An 18,750-nucleotide genomic window follows, 5' to 3' on the forward strand; every position below is an offset into this window, starting at 1 on the left:
GGAAAATACACTGAAAACTTTGGAATAGAAGCAAACATTGTCAACTCTCCTCAATAGCTATGACTGCAAAAGTATCGAAGATGGAAAAATGCAGTAAAAACCTTTGATGTCTTCAGACGCTATTAGAAGTGAAATTTAAATATAAAAGAAAGAAGCAAAAAGGGTTTGACAGCCCAATATCATAGAAGAAACTTTTTAATTTCCACAAAGAACTTTTTATTACTTCTATGTACTGGGGTTTTAAATTAAACATAAACCTACAGTGATCGTATGATGCTAATGCATCTTGAAGTGTCCCAGACTACAACAAAGGACCACCTACTCAACTGTCAATCAATCATTGTGCTAAACGTACACGTATAAATGAAAACGGTTGATAAAGTTAAAGTTTTAATGGGTGAGATAAAGCTTTAATAAGAAATAGTGGCATTGTGAGAAATATTATTGTGAGAGATATAAAGTCCCCAAAAAAGAAAACTATATACTATAGAACAATATTTCAATGCTTTTGCGAGCGAGCTGTCCAAGCAAACACAAAGCTTCTTGAAAATAAGTTTCGAGCAAACGTAAAGGTTCTCGGAGGGAACGCAAAACTGTTGTGACCAAAAATACAGGTTTTCCTCCGATCTCATAGATTTCCATTTCCAGTTTTGCGTTCACTCAAAAAGTTTCGAAACATTTTGAGAGAACAAAAAAAGTTTTGCAAACAAATTTAAAGTTTCTTGGGGGAAAGCAAAACTTTTGTAAGCGAAAAATAGTTTTTCTTCCCATCTCATATTGTTTCCATCACCAGTTTTGCGCTTGCTAGCGTTTCAAGAGAACGCAAAAGTTTTCCGATCAAACGTAAAGTTACTCGGATGGGAACGCAAAACCTTTGTGACCAAAATACAGGTTTTCCTCTCATTTCATTTTATTTCGATCAAAGTTCTATGTTCGCTTGAAAAGTTTCGAAACATTTTGAGAGATTGTAAAAGGTTTGATAGCACACCAAATTTATCAGGGAATGCAAAAATTGAGCGTGAAATATCAGTTTTCCTTCTTTCTTATATTATTTCCATCGCCAGTTTCAAACATAAAGTTTCTTGCAAATCTAAGATATAAAGTTATATAAAGATATAAAGTCATGCTTTAACCTGCCAAAACCATATAGCCAACACAAGACTCAATTCAACTCCTACAGAGCGAAAAAAAATTCGATAAGAAGGATCCTGCTAAACCTAACAAGCTGCAAAGAATCTTTATTTTAAGCATGTAGTGTTTAAGGATTGTTTAAGCTGGAGAACTTTCACACAAGTTCAGTCAATATGTGTGTGCGTGTGTGAAAGAGATGCAGGGCTGGTAAATGTGAGTTATCTGTTGTGACAGTCTGCCTCTCGGCTGAATGAAGAGCTGATTACACAGCAGGAGAGGAACAGCTCCAGATATTCACACTCTCCAGCCCCAGAGAGAGATATTTTCATTCAAAAAATGGTTTGGTGAGTCTGGGTCTGTTGCTTTTATGAAATATCAGTGACCACAGGAAACTGTCCTTGATATTAAGGCGCAAGTCTTTCACAATTGCAAACGCACTCATCCATTTCCTCCTCTCGGTCAGCCAGGACTTCACCCAAACCCTGAGGCCTCAGTAACATTTCTTTTTCACTCAATTGTGTTGAGTGAGGCTTATGAGGAATGAGATCACATGAACAAAACGCACAGCTGTCAGACATTTAATAAAGGCTGAAAAGTCAACACTGATGATGCACCGAAGAAATATAACAGAGAAGGACTCATTTGCGGTCTGAAGAGTGGACACCGCTGGGAGGACATTGTGTAAGAGATGATACCAAAAATTACAAAAAAGACAAATTGTTTATTCTCAAAGCTCCACACAAAATTAACATGACGCTCAAAATATTTTCAGCACAAAATAATTAACATGCAATCCTGTCAAAAACATAATAAAAACATAATATTTATTACAATAATGTTGGTTCTAGTGACATGCAATCAAAAACTGAACCATTCCTGATCTGTTCCATATAGATGAACAGATTTAGCATAGATGAACTGCTAAAATGTTTAGCATTTTTGACTGGATTAAAAAAAAAAATGAAAATTTGAATCCATAACCTTTCTCAAATCAGACTTGAAGCAAAATATTTACCGCTATACATTTAAAGGCCTCGATATACTTCAAGCAAAGTTGAAGTACGAACTGTTGTGACGTCATTTCAAACAAAATCAGGCCAAAAAGAAGTTCGTTTTAGGAGTTCGAAACAGCTTGCCAAGCAAACACTCCCGAAAAGTCACTGTTTTTCATGTTTAATATGGTAAAGCTTATTTTAAGCTATACATTGCATAAAGTGCTATATAAATAAACATGAAATGACATTACTAGAGTGCCGAATTGCAGAGCTCATGCAAACATATCCATGTTGCTATTAGGGGTGTGACGAGACAGGTATCTCACGAGACGAGACGAGACTCAAGATTGAGTTCACGAGACAAGATTTCTACACATTATTTTTAAGAAATCCTCAATGGCGAAATACATGACTAGAAAAAAAATATTCTGCAGGTGTATTTGAAATGTTTTAACTAATCATCTTGTAATGAATGTCATTTCAGTTCTACTTTCTGAGTATTCTGAATTATCATATGCAGTAAAAGACAACAATACTCAAGCACTGTAAAAGGTTTTGCCACTAACTCAACTGACTGACTTCTCTTCTGTATGATTTCACATGAGTCTCTTCAGTCTCAGTCCCTTCAGACTGACAGAACTGCAAATGATTTATGAGCTTCTACAACTTTTGACCTCCTAACTGAACTCCTTTCCACAAACTGATCATATAAATAAAACAGTATAAATAAAAATGGTAACACTTTACAATGAGGTCTCATTTATTAACATTAATGTATTAACCAACATCAACTAACAATGAGCAATATATTTGCTACAGTATTTATTAATCTTTGTTTATGTTAGTTAATAAAAATAGTCATTCATTGTTAGTTAATGATAGTTCACAGTGCATTAACTAATGTCCACAAATGAAACCTTATTGTTTGTGCTTAATAAGATTAAGAGAAAAGTGTCATTTGTTTTTATGGTAACACTTTACATTAAGTGCAACCGTAATCGCACTCTCTCAATATTCAAAGTGCAAATAAGACCAAATGTTTCTTTGATACAGAGCTAAGAGATGGTTACAACTACACTGCCCAGCCTAAAATAGCTTTCATATTGAGAGATTTTGTATGCATCAGGGAGCCGCTTTCAAAATGCAGGGTATTGAAATCGCCTTTGAATGCGCGCTTGCGTTTACTTTCGCGATCGCTCGTACTCTGTGAACATGGAGCAGCGGCAACCGTTATCCAACCGAATTAAAAGTTTTTTATTTAAATACAAAGCAAAACAACAGTGGAGGCGTAATGTAAACGTAGCAGTGGCATATTCTTTCCTAATCATGCCAACCACTCTCATGGCAATATCACGAGACTGCTTTTTGCCTCGACGAGAAATTTCGTCACATTTTAGTCTCGCGAGATCTCGTGACACCCCTAGTTGCTATGATCAAATGCTTTTCTTACACTTTATTTAAAAAATGCTTGTTGTTTTCTCAATTTTGTTGTGTTTATTTTGTTATTGAGAGGAAAGCACACAGCACATATTTACATTTTCATCTAAACTCCGCTCTCAGCAGTGTGTGTGGCGTCAAATGTTCGGTAACAGTATATCGCTGCTCATGTATTTTGAACTTCATTTTACCCCTATGCAAAAAAAAAAGAAAAAGAACTTCGCCGTGAGTATATCAGGACCTTTAAGGTCCTGATATGGTGTGGCATAATTTCGAAAAAAATCAGGCCGAAATGAATTTAATTTGGAGCTTGTTTTGAGAGTTAGAAACAGTTTGCCAAAGCAAACTTTCTGGAAAAGTAAACACCTTCAAACTACCATTGGTCCATGGTGATTACATAATAGGGAGGTGTGGCTCTGAGGCTCCGCCTTCTTTGAAATGGAAAAGTTCTCCGTTTAATTTCTTCTGTTTAGTCCATTGAGGTCAGATCCAAGTACACTGGAAAGTTGAATTTTTAATTCTAATCAAAAGCAATACTGACACAGTTTTTTTTTTTTTTTTTTTTTTTTTTTCATGTTTAATACTGTAAAGCTGCTTTATTTAAAGGGGACCTATTATGCCCCTTTTTAAGTGAAGTAAAATAAGTCTCTGATGTCCCCAGAGTTTGTATGTGAAGTTTTAGCTTAAAATACTCCACAGAGAATGTTTTATAATTTGTTAAACTTGCCACTTTTTAGTGTGTGCCCTTTAAATGCAAATGAGCTGCAAAATCCTAAGAGGGCAGAGCTTCAAGAGCAGTAATAATGTCAGAAACTCTCTGTAGCTGTGTTTAGTTTCAATCAGATTCTGAAAATGATGCCTACATAGCCAGAGAATATATGCTGCTTGAAGACAGAAAAGGTATAGTTTAGTTTAATTGCATTTATATCTTATGTTGTCATCTTGCTTTTATCCACTATTAGTACGAGACTGTTGTAGCGAACCAGTGCGAATGATGGCCAAATCTTTACTGATTTGTTTATAAAGTTTATTGTACATCGCACAAAAGATGACGCATATGTTATCACTCCAGAAAATCACCAGAAGTGCTGAATAAAACGCAGTACAATAAGTGTGCATTAAAGTCTTTTATCTATAAACTGTCTCTCCCTTGTATTATCATCAACATACACAGCGAATTACACAAAAACACTTGTTACAACTAACAGTAAACAAATATATACAGACCTACCTTATGCCTTTTCGGGGGTGCTTAACCCTTGTGCATTGTTCAAATTTACTACCCTTTCGTTATGTTCGTGGATGAAAACATCCACTAAATTAAACTGCTGTAAAAATGTATCAGATACAGTAAATATTTTTTTCATTTTTTTTTGCATAAATCTGTTAATCAACCTCAGTCCTGTGTGTGTGAGAGAGAGAGAGTAAGACCTTTGCACACTTACCTTGATGTGTCTGAGAAAATCAAAATATGCACCTCAGCTCTCAGAACTACATGGAGTAAACAAAAACAAAGTAATTGTATTTATGCACCTGCTGCCTTTTGATGGTGAGAAGTACAGACTAAACAAAAACAGATAAGTGGTTTTAAACACTTGCATGCATCCTGCTGCATGACTCCAGGGCCGACGCATTAAGGCAGGAACACACCAAGCCAACGTCAATGAACTAGTCAGCAGGGTCTGGGTCTCAAGTTGCTGTTACACACCAAACCGACGCACGACAGCCGACGGCCAAGTAGCATGTCCGTTCTACGCCTGCATAAAATGAAATGCCTTTCCATACCAGTAGGTGGCCGTAGCTGAACAGCCAATCAGAATGATCAGATGGCCCAACGGATAACGAGCTCAGACGCCGATTCAACATGTCGAATCGGCCAAAAAAAGCTGACGAGGACTTCAGCACAACTTCACAGTGAGGAACACACTGAGAAAACTTAGTCGGCCAAGGAACAAAAACTGCCCGAAGGCCGACTGTCGGCTTGGTGTGTTCCTGCCTTTATGCCATCACAAGGGTCCAGAACATGGATTCTGTGTTCAATCTGTTTTTTTACAGATTTACAGTTTCATACAGATTATGATTGATCTCATTGTCAGCATGACCAACCTCCATGTGCGCAGCACCTTGAGAAACTGCACTTTGGAAACTGTACAGTTGTTGCACTTTGGTTTCATAATAAATTATGTTCATAAATCTGATGCAGACTAGATTTTTTACAGAAAAAAATGGAAAAGTGTATCACTGAAGGATTTTAAGGTTTTAAACTGGCTTTACCATTAAGAAAAGACAAGCATTTCACACATAGCCTGTCCGCACTTCTCACCATCAAAAGGCAGCAGGTGCATAAATACACTTACTTTGTTTTTGTTTACTCCGTGTAATTCTGAGAGCTGAGGTGCATATTTTGATTTTTTCAGACGCATCAAGGAAAGTGCGCAAAGGTCTTACTCTCTCTCTCTCTCTCACACACACACATACTATAATATACCATTATACTCCATATAACTCCATATAAAAGCCAGAAACTAAGCTTTTTTTTTTGTACAAGCCTATCTAAAGGGTCACCACCTGGTGATCAACTGTAAAAATGAGAAATTTTACCTCTTCCCAACAGGGAAAACCACCATCAATCAAGAATGCATGATTATATGGTGTCAGGGCTTTGCAATCAAAAAATGTCGTTATAATGGAAGTCAATGGGGCAAAAACAGCCACGAACAGTAAATGAGGGAGAAAAAATTAAAATCTGATGCTGCACAAAAACTAACAATGCATCAAAATCAATGTTGTTACTAATCTTTCACATGTCCAAGACTGTGATAAAAGGTTAAAAAAAATCCAGTCCACAATCACTTTTTATATTGAAAATAAGTAATTTTGTGTGTTTTTTTTCCCCCAAATCAGTGACATCATTTCATAAACTTGGCAATAAAAGAGTAAAAATCCTGGATTTTTTTCAAACATTTAGTAGTTTTGATCAGGACTGAGGTTGATTAACACATTTATGCAAAAAAATTAAAAAAATATATTTATCTGATACATTTTTACAGCAGTTTAATTTAGTTTTCATCCACGAACATAACGAAAGGGTAGTAAATTTGCCCACAGTGTATTTTTGAGGTTTTGAAAATTTTCAAAGCATTTTCCCAAAATATGTATCAAAATAAGATTTGTCACCACAAATCATTCCATTTGCTGAAACACAGAGAAAGTTGTGACCAAATTAAGACTCAAAAACACCCCATAGTGGATGAAAACATCCCCAACAACACATAAGGGTTAACCAACTGGTAAACTTTATATCCGTAAATCGCTCTGGAGAGGATCATGTACAGTTTGTACTGATCCATCCTTGAGTAATAACTTCAACCATGGTGTCCTCGGTAACTCAGATGGTGGGAGTCTATGGAGCCTTGTATGTTCGTTGGTACATCCAACAACAGAACATTTGTAATGTTTTTTGGCACTGACGTATATCTCTAGCTGATACAGCGAGTAAACAGCAATGGCAGACTCTCACTTAGTGGGTGTGTCTATGCTAACAGGGCAGATTGTCACCAGTCATCGGCAGGGTTTCCCTATTCTTATGTAGGAGCAGGGGGAAATATCAAACTGCTTGTTCTAAGAGATTGAAAATGATAAATGAGGATTATAAAAAAAAGTATTGGGTGGATTTTTACCATTATAGGCTGGTTGTTTACACACACTATAGACACACATCTGTGTTCAAACACCTTAAAAAGTGAATTTTGCATAATAGGTCCCCTTTAAAGCAATATATTGTATAAAGTGCTGTAAAAATAAATGTGACGTGACTTGACAAGAGTGCCGTCGTGCAAACATATGCACATTGCTATGATCAGCTGCTTTCTGTACTGTTGTTTTCTCACCACTGTCATTGTTGTTGTGTGTTTATTTTGTTATTGAGAAGAAAGCTAGATATTCATTTAAATGCTGCTTCTAGCAGTATGGGTGCCATCAGGATGTACTTATTTTTTTTATTTTAATTTTTTACAAAGGTGTTTTTTTTTTTCCCAAAAAATGGATAAACAAAGTTATTATAAAATGTTAAGGTCTCTAGATCTATAAAAATAATAATAATAAATTAAATAATTACAAATGAATGCACATGATATGCAGGCCAATTGTTCAAACTGCATGAATGCCTGCCTGCATTTACACAGGTCTATAATCTGTAATGGCAGTGAGGCATGAGTTGGAGGAAAGGACAGTAAAGATATCACAACCTCACTAGTCAGTTTGACCCCACAATCATGAGGCTCACATTCCCACAATTACTGCACCCCTGAGGCTTAATACTCACCTACTGACTGCTCTAATGACTGCTGAAAACATATGCACAGACAGAGAGAGAGAGAGAGACAGAGAGAGAGACAGAGAGAGGCGTTTTCTCCACAGAGCACGTTCATTATACGAACTGCGCAGACAGACTCTCCATTTGGTGCGCAAATGGATGTCAGTGCGCAGAGTTAGAACTTTCGCTCAGATTTCAAACAGATGCTCAATCCTTCTGGAGATATTGAGCACTAATGAAAACAATGTCTTTGGATTGAAAGCACATTTATCTCAACACCATGTCCCTGACGCAGCCAGACAAAAATCTTACGCATAAACAATGTTTTAAACATGTTATGAGGTAAAAATAAAATAGCCTACATATTAACATAAAACACAACAACAATAGCATATAAATTAACAAATAAACAAATAAAATTTAAAAAAACATAAAAAAGTTATGAGGTTAGTCAAAAAGGTTACCTAGTTAATAACAATAAAGAACAATTGATAAAACAAAACAAAAATCAATGTAACCCAAAAAAACTACTACATTCGGAGGTTACTTATCAATAAAATACAGTAAATACAATACAGTATGTAATGCAATATGAAAACAAAATAAAAATAATTAAATAAATATAGCAGCTATACTATAGTACTATAATAGCTAGTAACTAATGGGAATATATTTAGTTCTTTAGTAAACAATCAAGCATTTCATTTCAAAATTCAAAGATTAAAAGTTGCACGTGCAACTGTCTCCTTATTTCCATCAATAGCGCAATCTGCTGCGGCACACAGAAACAATCGTCTTCATCGTGCGCACATGCATTCAAGACATCGTATTTAATCAAAGGATGTTTTTGACTTACCCAGCTGCGCAAGTATCTTCAGCGGTAGTAAACACAAGCACCAGATGCAGATGGATGACTTTAAAAAGAATTGTAAAAGTTCCATGTTTGAGTCTCACAGTTACGCGTTTTTCCACGGGGATCCCATCGGAAAGTTTTGATTGTTACACAAAAAAAGTTCGCGGAGTGATTGAACACTCTCCTTCTGATGTTGGCATGTATTCCTCCCAAGAAGACTAAGAAAGTTTCCTTGCACACAACATATTGTCCTTAATTTATGGGGAGTAAGAGAAGTCTTGGACCATTTTTCCCTTGTGTGTGTGCGTGTAAACAGTCAGCTGTCTTGAAGGAGTGAAGGGGGCACTCCGAGTCAGAAGCCCTCAATTAAATGGAGAGTAGGAGGACACTTGCAGGGTCTCTCCAGTGAAACAAACTCACAAAAAGCAATGAAAACCGCGGAGAAAGGTAATTTACTGAAACTAAAATGGAGAAAAGATGATTATTTCCACATTAAATTGGGTGAAATGGCTTTTCCATGGGGGAATGTTTCTGCACAAGGCTTCACACTCTTAAATATGCTTCCCATTTGAAGCGAAAGGGATTTTTATAGAATAACTTTAGAGGTCCACAGAGAATTTGCTAATATCTAGTTGAATGCTTTTGACCTGATGGGTTAAACAAAGCTAAATGCATTTTTTTTCTTACTCAGAAATTGCTAGCGAACTTCACAAATAATTACAAAGAAACGGCAAATAAAAAAATGTAGGCTAACTGAATGTAGAAATTTAAGTAAAAAGTCTTAAATAGTATTTTCTTCTAAAATGTACTCTAATAATCATATTTTTACAGTGTAAATCTGCATAGTAGCTACTAAATCGATAAATGCTTTTATTACAGTAATAGTAGCCTATATAAAATCACATTTCTTTAGTGTTTTAAAATTTAATGTTTATTGTATTGTATTAATATACACACAGTAGCATATCCTAACATATACTGTACTTCTGCTGCTGATTCAACAGAAAATACAAAATAGCATTTTTCATATTCAGCATGCTATTTTTTGCAAATTGTTGGGCCTATGGTATCAATTTCATGTTGAATACTATAATAAAATATTTTGCTCAAAAAAGTGCTCATGAAGTCCAAATTCATCCTTTATCACATTCCCATTCCTCTTCCCTTTCCCCATTTAAAGTGGGTCAGTCTCAAACAAACTAAGGATAGACCTTAGTGTATTTTTGCTGAACAAAACTTTCCGATTCCACAATACAAAAACAAGTGTAACCACTCATCAGCACAAAACCACAACCATATAAAATAATGAGATTACAAAACAACATCAGACAAAGAACAAAAACAAGAACAGGCCCAGTTGTACTAGCTAAAAGCCATATGACAACCAATTAGGACAGAAAACAGGAAACATAAATTACATATGATAGCCTTTATAATAAGAGTCCTCAAACTATAAAACAATCTTATTAATTATATTATTAGCACAGCTGAAATTGTTGTGGGGGTGGGAAAGAAAGAATGGACTACTAACATAAAAAAATGGATGGCTAAATTATGTTTGAGGGGTTGAGCTGTTGTGGGAACAATTTTTTGAATGCTAACACATGTACAAGTGCTTGAAAGACCCCAGATGGGCTTTGTTTTACCTCTTTGTTCTACCTAAAACCAATGCACTGAAACACAGAAGAACTAAAAGACCATCTGACGATCAAAATATAAAATAAGATCCTTAAAAAAATAAAAATAAAAAAGAGATGTTAGTCCTTGCCATTTCACCACACTTTCAGAGTGAGTTCTAGTAGCTGAGAATATCTGGCACTTTTCAATGGCACTTTACAATTACCGGCACTGATCTTCTCGGAAGCATCCAGCTTTTGGTCTCAAACCTTCAGGCCACCACCTTGCCTCTCTGGGCTTGTTCTTCTCCAAACCAAATTCCTGACTGGCCAAATGTGTATATCCCTCTCAATCCCTTGGCACAGAGCGACTCGAATGCCACCTGGAAGTGGGTGAGATGGTTGCTCTGCCTGAGGCTGAAGTTTTAGCTGTTATATCCTCTTCTAATGCCTGCAGTCTGGCTGAGAGCAGAAGTCAAGGTCCCTGTCATGAACTGGCTTTAGAGAAAGCCTTTGGGTCTCATTCACCCTCAAGCTGTTGGATTAAAGTTCAAACCTCATGCCAAGGAAGAGCCTTTGGACTTGGGCTGAAAAAAAACCCTTCATCCCTCCTGACAATTGATGTGCATCTCTGAGAAGGGATTTTCCTTTCAGCTGCAGCTTTGAATAGAAGATCCCCAGAAGTTGTGATCAAGGACCAGTGGTATGTTCTGAAATAGTTTACCATCATAAGAGAAATATACATTTTTTCTCAGATTATCTGCCTGGGACGACAAAAGCTTCTAGACTTTACACTTGAGAAATGCCTTTGGAGATCCTTTTTTTTTTTTTTTCAGCAACTGAGTCACCAGACAAAACAGTGGGAAACGTCTGGAGTCTGGAGGTGGTTTTCATTACAGTGTGGCTAAATACCTGCCTGTACCATGTTTATTGTCATTAACTAAAATTTTGAGCGCTGTTGAGCAGATTCTGAAACACCTCTGATTGGCCATTATGTTCCTACGCTCAACAGTTTATGTGCAATTAGCGTGTGAATACAATGGCCAATCAGAGGTTTTTAAGAATCTGCTCAGTAAAAATAATAATTAAAAATATCTTCATTTGTGATTTGAAGGTTTGGAATGACATGAGGGTGAGTAATGACATCATTTTCATTTTTGGGTGAACTACCCCTTTAAAGGTGCCATTTTTTTAACAAGATGTAATATAAGTCCCCTGAATGTGTCTGTGAAGTTTTTTTTTTATTAATTTTTTTAACGGCCTATTTTGAGGCATAATTAGAAGTGCGCTGATTCATGCTGCGTTCTCCGCCCCCTCCCGAGCCCTCGACTCTATCATTGCATAAACAAAGTTCACACAGCTAAGATAACCCTCAAAATGGATCTTTACAAAGTGTTCATCATGCAACATGTCTAATCGCGTAAGTATTGTATTTATTTGGATGTTTACATTTGATTCTGAATGAGTTTGATAGTGCTAATGCTACACTGTTGGAGAGATTTATAAAGAATGAAGTTGTGTTTATGAATTATACAGACTGCCAGTGTTTTTAAAAATGAAAATAGCGACGACTCTTGTCTTTAACCACATTTAACAGTACATTTGCAACATGCTAACGTAAACATTTAGAAAGACAATTTACAAATATCACTAAAAATATCATGGATCATGTCAGTTCTCTTTCTGCCATTTTTCACTATTGTCCTTGCTTGCTTACCTAGTCTGATGATTCAGCTGTGCACAGATCCAGACGTTAATACTGGCTGCCTTTGTGTAATGCCTCGATCATGGGCTGGCATATGCAAATATTGGGGTCATACATATTAATGATCCCGACTGTTACGTAACAGTCGGTGTTATGTTGAGATTCGCCTGTTCTTCGGAGGTCTTTTAAACAAATGAGATTTATATAAGAAGGAGGAAACAATGGAGTTTGAGACTCACTGTATGTCCATGTACTGAACTCTTGTTATTCAACTATGCCGAGGTAAATTCAATTTTCAGTTTGATGGCACCTTTAAATTTTTTCTTCAAAAATCCATAAAGAGATCGTAAAACTAATCCATATTGTGTTGCCCTTTAAGGGATTTAACTTTTAAATATCTGCTTTATTTTTGTTGATATATATTCTCAGGCAAAATAAGAAGTTCATAATTACTTTTCTGTTTATCTACCTCATTTGTAAAAATTAATATTATTTGTTACTTGATGATGTCACTGCCTGTTTAGTCACATCCTCTAAAATACTTCCTGGTTCTACATGAAAACAAGGAGACAGTCATGGTGTGCTCTCGCTCCAACAATCCATTGCATCCACTCTAATCCATCATAGAGGCAATGCCGTAAGTTCATCTATGTGACATTAGACATGTTAAAGATTATATATTTGTAAGGATTTTGTTAAAAAGACGATGTTTAATAAGTTGTTAAAAACAAGCTAACTGTGATGCTAACAGCCATTATAGCTGCTACTACAGTGACGATAGCTGTGATTGTTTGTTACAGAGATTTATAATTGTATGATTAATCAAAACATAGACATTGAATATTGTTGTGTTGTATTGTTTTATTACAGTTTTCACCGCAACATGTCAATGACAAAGAGTGACATTAAATGATCAAACTTACTACGACTCTGTCTTCATTGGCTACGGTTTAACTTGGTGTTTAGTCAGAGTTTCAACACACTGCACGAGAACACTACAGTGAAAAGGCACCGTTTGATGTTTAAAGTGGTTAAGATGGCAACCAGCAACAAGTCATCTGTGTGCAGTGCTAGAAGTGGCAAGTCATCCACGTCGTCTGCGAGTGCAGCTCATGCCCGGGCCAGAGCTGAAGCCGCCAAAGTGAGAGCGTCATATGCTAGCCAGGAGGCTAAACTGAAAATGGAAAAGGCTGAAAGAGAAGCTCAAAATCAGCTGGAAAAAGTAAGAATAGACACTGAGTTGGAAGTGTTAACGCTACATAGAGAAGCTGATGCAGCCGCAGTGGAGGCGCAAGTACTGGAAGATGCTGAACTATCAATGCATGCTGCAGTTGAAAGAGGAAGGTCTGAATCGGAGAAAGTTAAAATTGAACGTACCAGTGAATATGTCAATTCTCAAATTAACCTTCAGAGTCATTCTCCCTCTCCAGTCTTATCAGCCTTACCCGTCGTTCCTCCATCCCACGCTTATTCACATACCAGCTTCATAACATGGAGTCCACCTGTGAGAGACATTTCACGTGCACCGTCTATCAATAAGCCAAAGTCTGAGAAAGCTGATAGTATGCACTTACCCGCATCAAACCTACCTGATCTGTCTGCAGGTGCGATGAAGTCTGAAGTCAGAAGCCCCATCATGAACGTGCATGCTAAGTCATATGTTCCTAGATACATTCCTCCAGTTAGCACGCCACCTCAGGCAGAGCCTTTGGCACAGTATTTAGCACGAAGGGACCTCGTTAATTCAGGACTGTATCAATTTGACGATAAGCCCGAGAATTACCGGTCATGGTATTCTTCGTTCACCAGTGCAGCTCGTGAAGTTCACCTCACAGCAACCCAAGAATTAGACCTCATGACTAAATGGCTGGGAAAGGAATCTGGCGAACAGGTGAAACGCATCCGCTCAGTGCATGTCAGCAACCCCAATCTCGCTTTACATAAAGCATGGGAGAGACTACGTGAGTGCTATGCTGCACCTGAAATCATTGAAAAGTCACTATTTCAGAGGTTGGACAGCTTTCCTAGGATTTCAGGTAAAGACCACACCAAATTACGTGAACTCGGAGATTTGCTTATGGAAATTCAAGGTGCTAAAGAAGACGGCTACCTCACAGGTCTTTCATACCTCGACACTTCACGTGGAATTGCACCAATTGTAGACAAGCTTCCATATGGGCTTCAGGATAAGTGGGTGACTTCTGGGTCATTCTACAAGGAAGAAAATCATGGTCAATTTCCTCCCTTTGAGTATTTCTGTAACTTTGTGTGCCATGAGGCAAAGAAGCGAAACGACCCTAGCTTTATGCATCAAAGCAGTGCTACAGCACCCACAAAGCCTGACAGATCCATCGTGAAGAGTTTCCATACCAACAAACCTATCTCAGTGCACAAAACAGATGTGTGTGCAGTCAATGATGACCCCAACAAAAACTGTCCATTACACAATAAACCACACCCCTTGAAAAAATGCAGAACATTTAGGAACAAACTCCTTGATGACAGAAAGGCCTTCCTCAAGGAGAAAGGAATATGTTTCAAATGCTGTTCTTCAGTTTCTCACCTCGCTAAAGAATGCAGGTCTTCTGTGAAGTGTACTGAATGCGGCAGCACCAATCATGATGCAGCCATGCACCCTGGCCCATCACCTCAAGTAACTAAGGCTCCTTCACCACCACAAGAGGATGGCGGGGAGGGAGAAGATCGTCCTAACACGGCCGTTGTCAGTTCAAGCTGCACAGAAGTTTGCAGTCCAGGTCAGTGGAGTCGCTCATGCTCAAAAATCTGCCTTGCAAAGATATACCCCAAGGGTTTCAAGGACTTGGCCATCAAAGCCTATGTAATTCTGGATGACCAGAGCAATCGTTCATTAGCTAGACCAGAGTTCTTTGAGCTGTTCAATGTGGAGAGCAAACCATTCTCATATAATCTCAGAACTTGCTCTGGCATTGTAGAAACCTCCGGCAGGAAAGCAGAAGATTTCCAGATTGAGTCACTGGATGGAAAATGTTTTATCTCTCTTCCACCACTCCTTGAGTGTCATGAGATCTTGAATAATCGGTCTGAAATACCAACACCAAGTGCAGTCTTACACCAACCTCATCTCCGACGCATTGCCAAGCACATTCCAGAGCTGGAACCAGAAGCAGAAATACTTCTGCTACTTGGAAGAGATGTCATAAGGGTACACAAGGTCAGGCAGCAGGTCAATGGACCAAACAACGCCCCCTTTGCCCAACGTCTGGACCTGGGCTGGGTAGTAATAGGAGAGGTGTGTCTGGGTAATGTACATAAGCCAACAGTCAACACATTCAAGACCAATGTGCTGGAAAGTGGTCGCCATTCAATCTTTCAACCCTGCACAAGCTTTATGCAGATCAAAGAGATGCAGCAAAGCTGTAACATGTCTGGCAAGGCAACTGAGAAGACACTAGGACAGACAGTGTTCAACAGAACTGAGCATGACAACAAACCTGCTCCATCCATGGAAGATACAGCTTTCTTGAAAATAATGGACACACATGTCTACAGAAATGATGCTAAAAGCTGGGTAGCTCCTTTACCGTTCAGAGAACCACGCCAGCCCCTGCCAAACAACAAAGAGCAAGTAGTTAATCGATTTACATCCCTTCAACGTACCCTGAAGAGGAAACCTGAGATGCAGCAACAGTATGTGGAATTTATGGAAAAGATATTTGATAATGGACATGCTGAGGTAGCACCACCACTGAAAGAAGATGATGAATGCTGGTATCTTCCAACATTCGGGGTCTACCATCCACAAAAACCCAGTCAAATCAGAGTGGTCTTTGATTCCAGTGCTCGATGCTCTGGTGTCTCTCTCAACGACGTGCTCCTCACGGGCCCCGACCTTAATAACTCTCTTGTGGGCGTCCTTCTGCGCTTTCGGAAAGAGAAAGTTGCAATCCTAGCGGACATTCAGCAGATGTTCCACTGTTTCTTGGTGCGTGAAGACCATCGCAACTTCCTACGTTTTCTATGGCACAAGGACAATGATGTCAACAAGGAAGTTGTTGAGTATCGGATGAAGGTCCATGTCTTTGGAAATGCACCATCTCCTGCAGTGGCCATTTACGGGTTGCGAAGAGCCATCAGAGAAGGTGCACAGGAGCATGGTGCTGATACCGTCAAGTTTGTGGAAAGACATTTCTATGTTGATGATGGTTTGGTATCTGTAACTTCTGAAGCTGAGGCAATTGATTTGCTCCAACGAACACAGGCTTCACTAGCTGAGTCAAATCTCCGCTTACACAAGTTTGCTTCGAACTCTCAGACGGTAATGGAAGCTTTCCCTCCTGAAGATTGTGCTCCAGTAATCAAGGACCTAGATCTGAGTGGAGAAACTTCACCCACACAACGGAGTTTAGGTCTACTGTGGGAGATCACAACAGACACATTCACCTACTCCACATCGACCATAAACAAACCATTCACCCGCCGTGGAGTCCTCTCCACTGTCAACAGTGTTTTCGATCCTCTGGGTCTACTGGCACCTGTCATGATCCAGGGAAGAGCCCTTCTCAGAGAACTTACCTCTGAACTGTCAGACTGGGACACGCCCCTCCCGGAGGACAAACTAAGCAAATGGGAAGTCTGGAGAGATTCTCTCCAAGACCTGAAAAAGCTTCATGTTAGACGTACATACACTACAACCTCACTCACTGAAGCGGTTCACACAGAATTGTGTGTATTCTCAGATGCATCGACAAAGGCCATAGGTGCTGTGGCGTATCTGAAAGCGCTTCAGAAAGATGGGCAAGTTGAAGTAGGATTTGTTATGGGCAAGGCAAAGCTAGCACCCCTGTCTGAACCCACAATCCCAAGGCTAGAGCTGTGCGCTGCTGTCTTGGCAGTAGAGATGGCAGATCTGATCCAGGACGAGCTAGATCTAGAGTTGAATGGTGTAAAGTTCTTTACAGACAGCAAAGTAGTCCTTGGCTATATTTATAATGAGTCAAAACGATTCTATGTTTATGTTCACAATAGAGTCCAACGTATCCGTCAGTCCTCAAGACCTGAGCAGTGGAACTATGTACGTACAGAAGAAAACCCTGCAGATCATGCATCAAGATCCTTATCTGCATCCTTCCTGGTGCAGACTTCTTGGTTCACCGGTCCCTCCTTCCTGCATCAGCCATCTGCAGAGAAAACACAAACAAATGAAACATTTGAGCTAATTGAACCTGAAAAGGACTCAGAAATCCGGCCACAAGTGCAAACATGTGCTACTAACCTGGAAAAACCAGAGCTTACCTCCGACCGATTCCAACGGTTCTCCACCTTCACCTCCCTGGTAAGAGGAGTAGCATTTCTAGTTCACATAGCAAAATCCTGCAAACACACAAACCAAAACGGTAAATGCAAAAGTTGGCACCGATGTCACTTACCTCGTACTCCAGATGAAATGGATCAAGCAAGGAACGTTATCCTTAAAGCAACACAAAAAGCTGCTTTTGCAAAAGAACTGTCGGCCCTTCAAACTAACCAAGCAGTGTCCAAAAGTAGCCGCTTGCGGAAACTCAGTCCGATCATGGAGAATGATTTCATCTGTGTTGGAGGACGACTAAAGCACTCTCAAGTTGCAGTTGTAGAAAAGAACCCAATAATTCTGCCCAAAGATAGCCACATCTCCCTACTGCTCACTCTGCATCACCATGAGCAAGTGAAACATCAAGGCCGTCACTTGACGGAAGGAGCGATTAGGGCAGCAGGACTGTGGATCTTGGGAGGCAAGGCACTAATCAATTCAGTACTCCACAAATGCATAATCTGTCGCAAGCTGCGTGGAAAGCTGGAAGAACAACGCATGGCGGACCTGCCACCTGAACGCCTCAAAACCTGCCCTCCCTTTACGTATGTGGGGCTAGATGTATTTGGACCCTGGTCTGTCACAACCAGACGGACCAGAGGAGGGCAGGCAGAGAGCAAGCGGTGGGCCATCATGTTCTGCTGTATGAGTTCGAGAGCTGTACATGTCGAGGTAATTGAGTCTATGGACACCTCAAGCTGTATAAATGCTCTCAGGAGATTCTTTGCACTCAGAGGACCTGCAAAACAGCTCCGTTCCGATTGCGGTACCATTTCATTGGAGCGTGCAAGGAGCTTGGAATGGACAAAATGGTGCAGAGGTACCTCAGTGAGCAAGGATGCAGCTGGGAATTCAACCCACCACACAGTTCTCACATGGGAGGCTCGTGGGAGCGTATGATTGGCATTGCCAGAAGAATCCTAGATTCAATGTTTCTGCAGCTGAACACTCGCTTAACACATGAAGTTCTTTGCACACTAATGGCAGAAGTTACTGCTATTATTAATGCACGACCACTCTTACCTGTCTCTGCAGACCCGGAACAACCTTTCATACTTTCACCATCAATGCTCCTTACACAGAAGACAGGAGTTCCACCTCCTCCTGGCGACTTCTCAGACAAGGACCTGTACACAAAGCAATGGAGACAAGTTCAGGCTCTTGCAAACCAATTCTGGACCCGCTGGAGCCGTGAATACTTACCTTGCTTGCAACACAGACAGAAGTGGACAGTACCTCGCAGAAACCTTCAAGTTGGAGATCTAGTTCTGCTCAGGGACAAGCAGATAGCCCGCAACTGCTGGCCCATGGCCAGAATCACTGCCATATTCCCTGGGAAGGATGGACATGTAAGAAAGGTTGAGGTGAC

The 18,750-nt window shown here is 39.3% G+C and overlaps 1 protein-coding gene across 1 annotated transcript in view; it reads right to left on the reverse strand.

Moving 5' to 3' along the window:
• si:ch211-246m6.5 (von Willebrand factor D and EGF domain-containing protein) overlaps window positions 1–8,855 on the reverse strand; it is a 99,242-nt gene extending 90,387 nt beyond the window's left edge. The window contains exon 1 of the mRNA XM_067398602.1: window positions 8,735–8,855. Within this exon, the coding sequence (XP_067254703.1) occupies window positions 8,735–8,819 (85 nt within the window). The 5' untranslated portion in view covers window positions 8,820–8,855. The remainder of the gene's footprint in view (window positions 1–8,734) is intronic.
• Between the last annotated feature and the right edge of the window lie 9,895 nt (window positions 8,856–18,750).

The sequence above is a fragment of the Chanodichthys erythropterus genome, chromosome 10 (assembly GCF_024489055.1).
Source record: "Chanodichthys erythropterus isolate Z2021 chromosome 10, ASM2448905v1, whole genome shotgun sequence".
Classification (NCBI taxonomy): Eukaryota; Metazoa; Chordata; class Actinopteri; order Cypriniformes; family Xenocyprididae; genus Chanodichthys; species Chanodichthys erythropterus.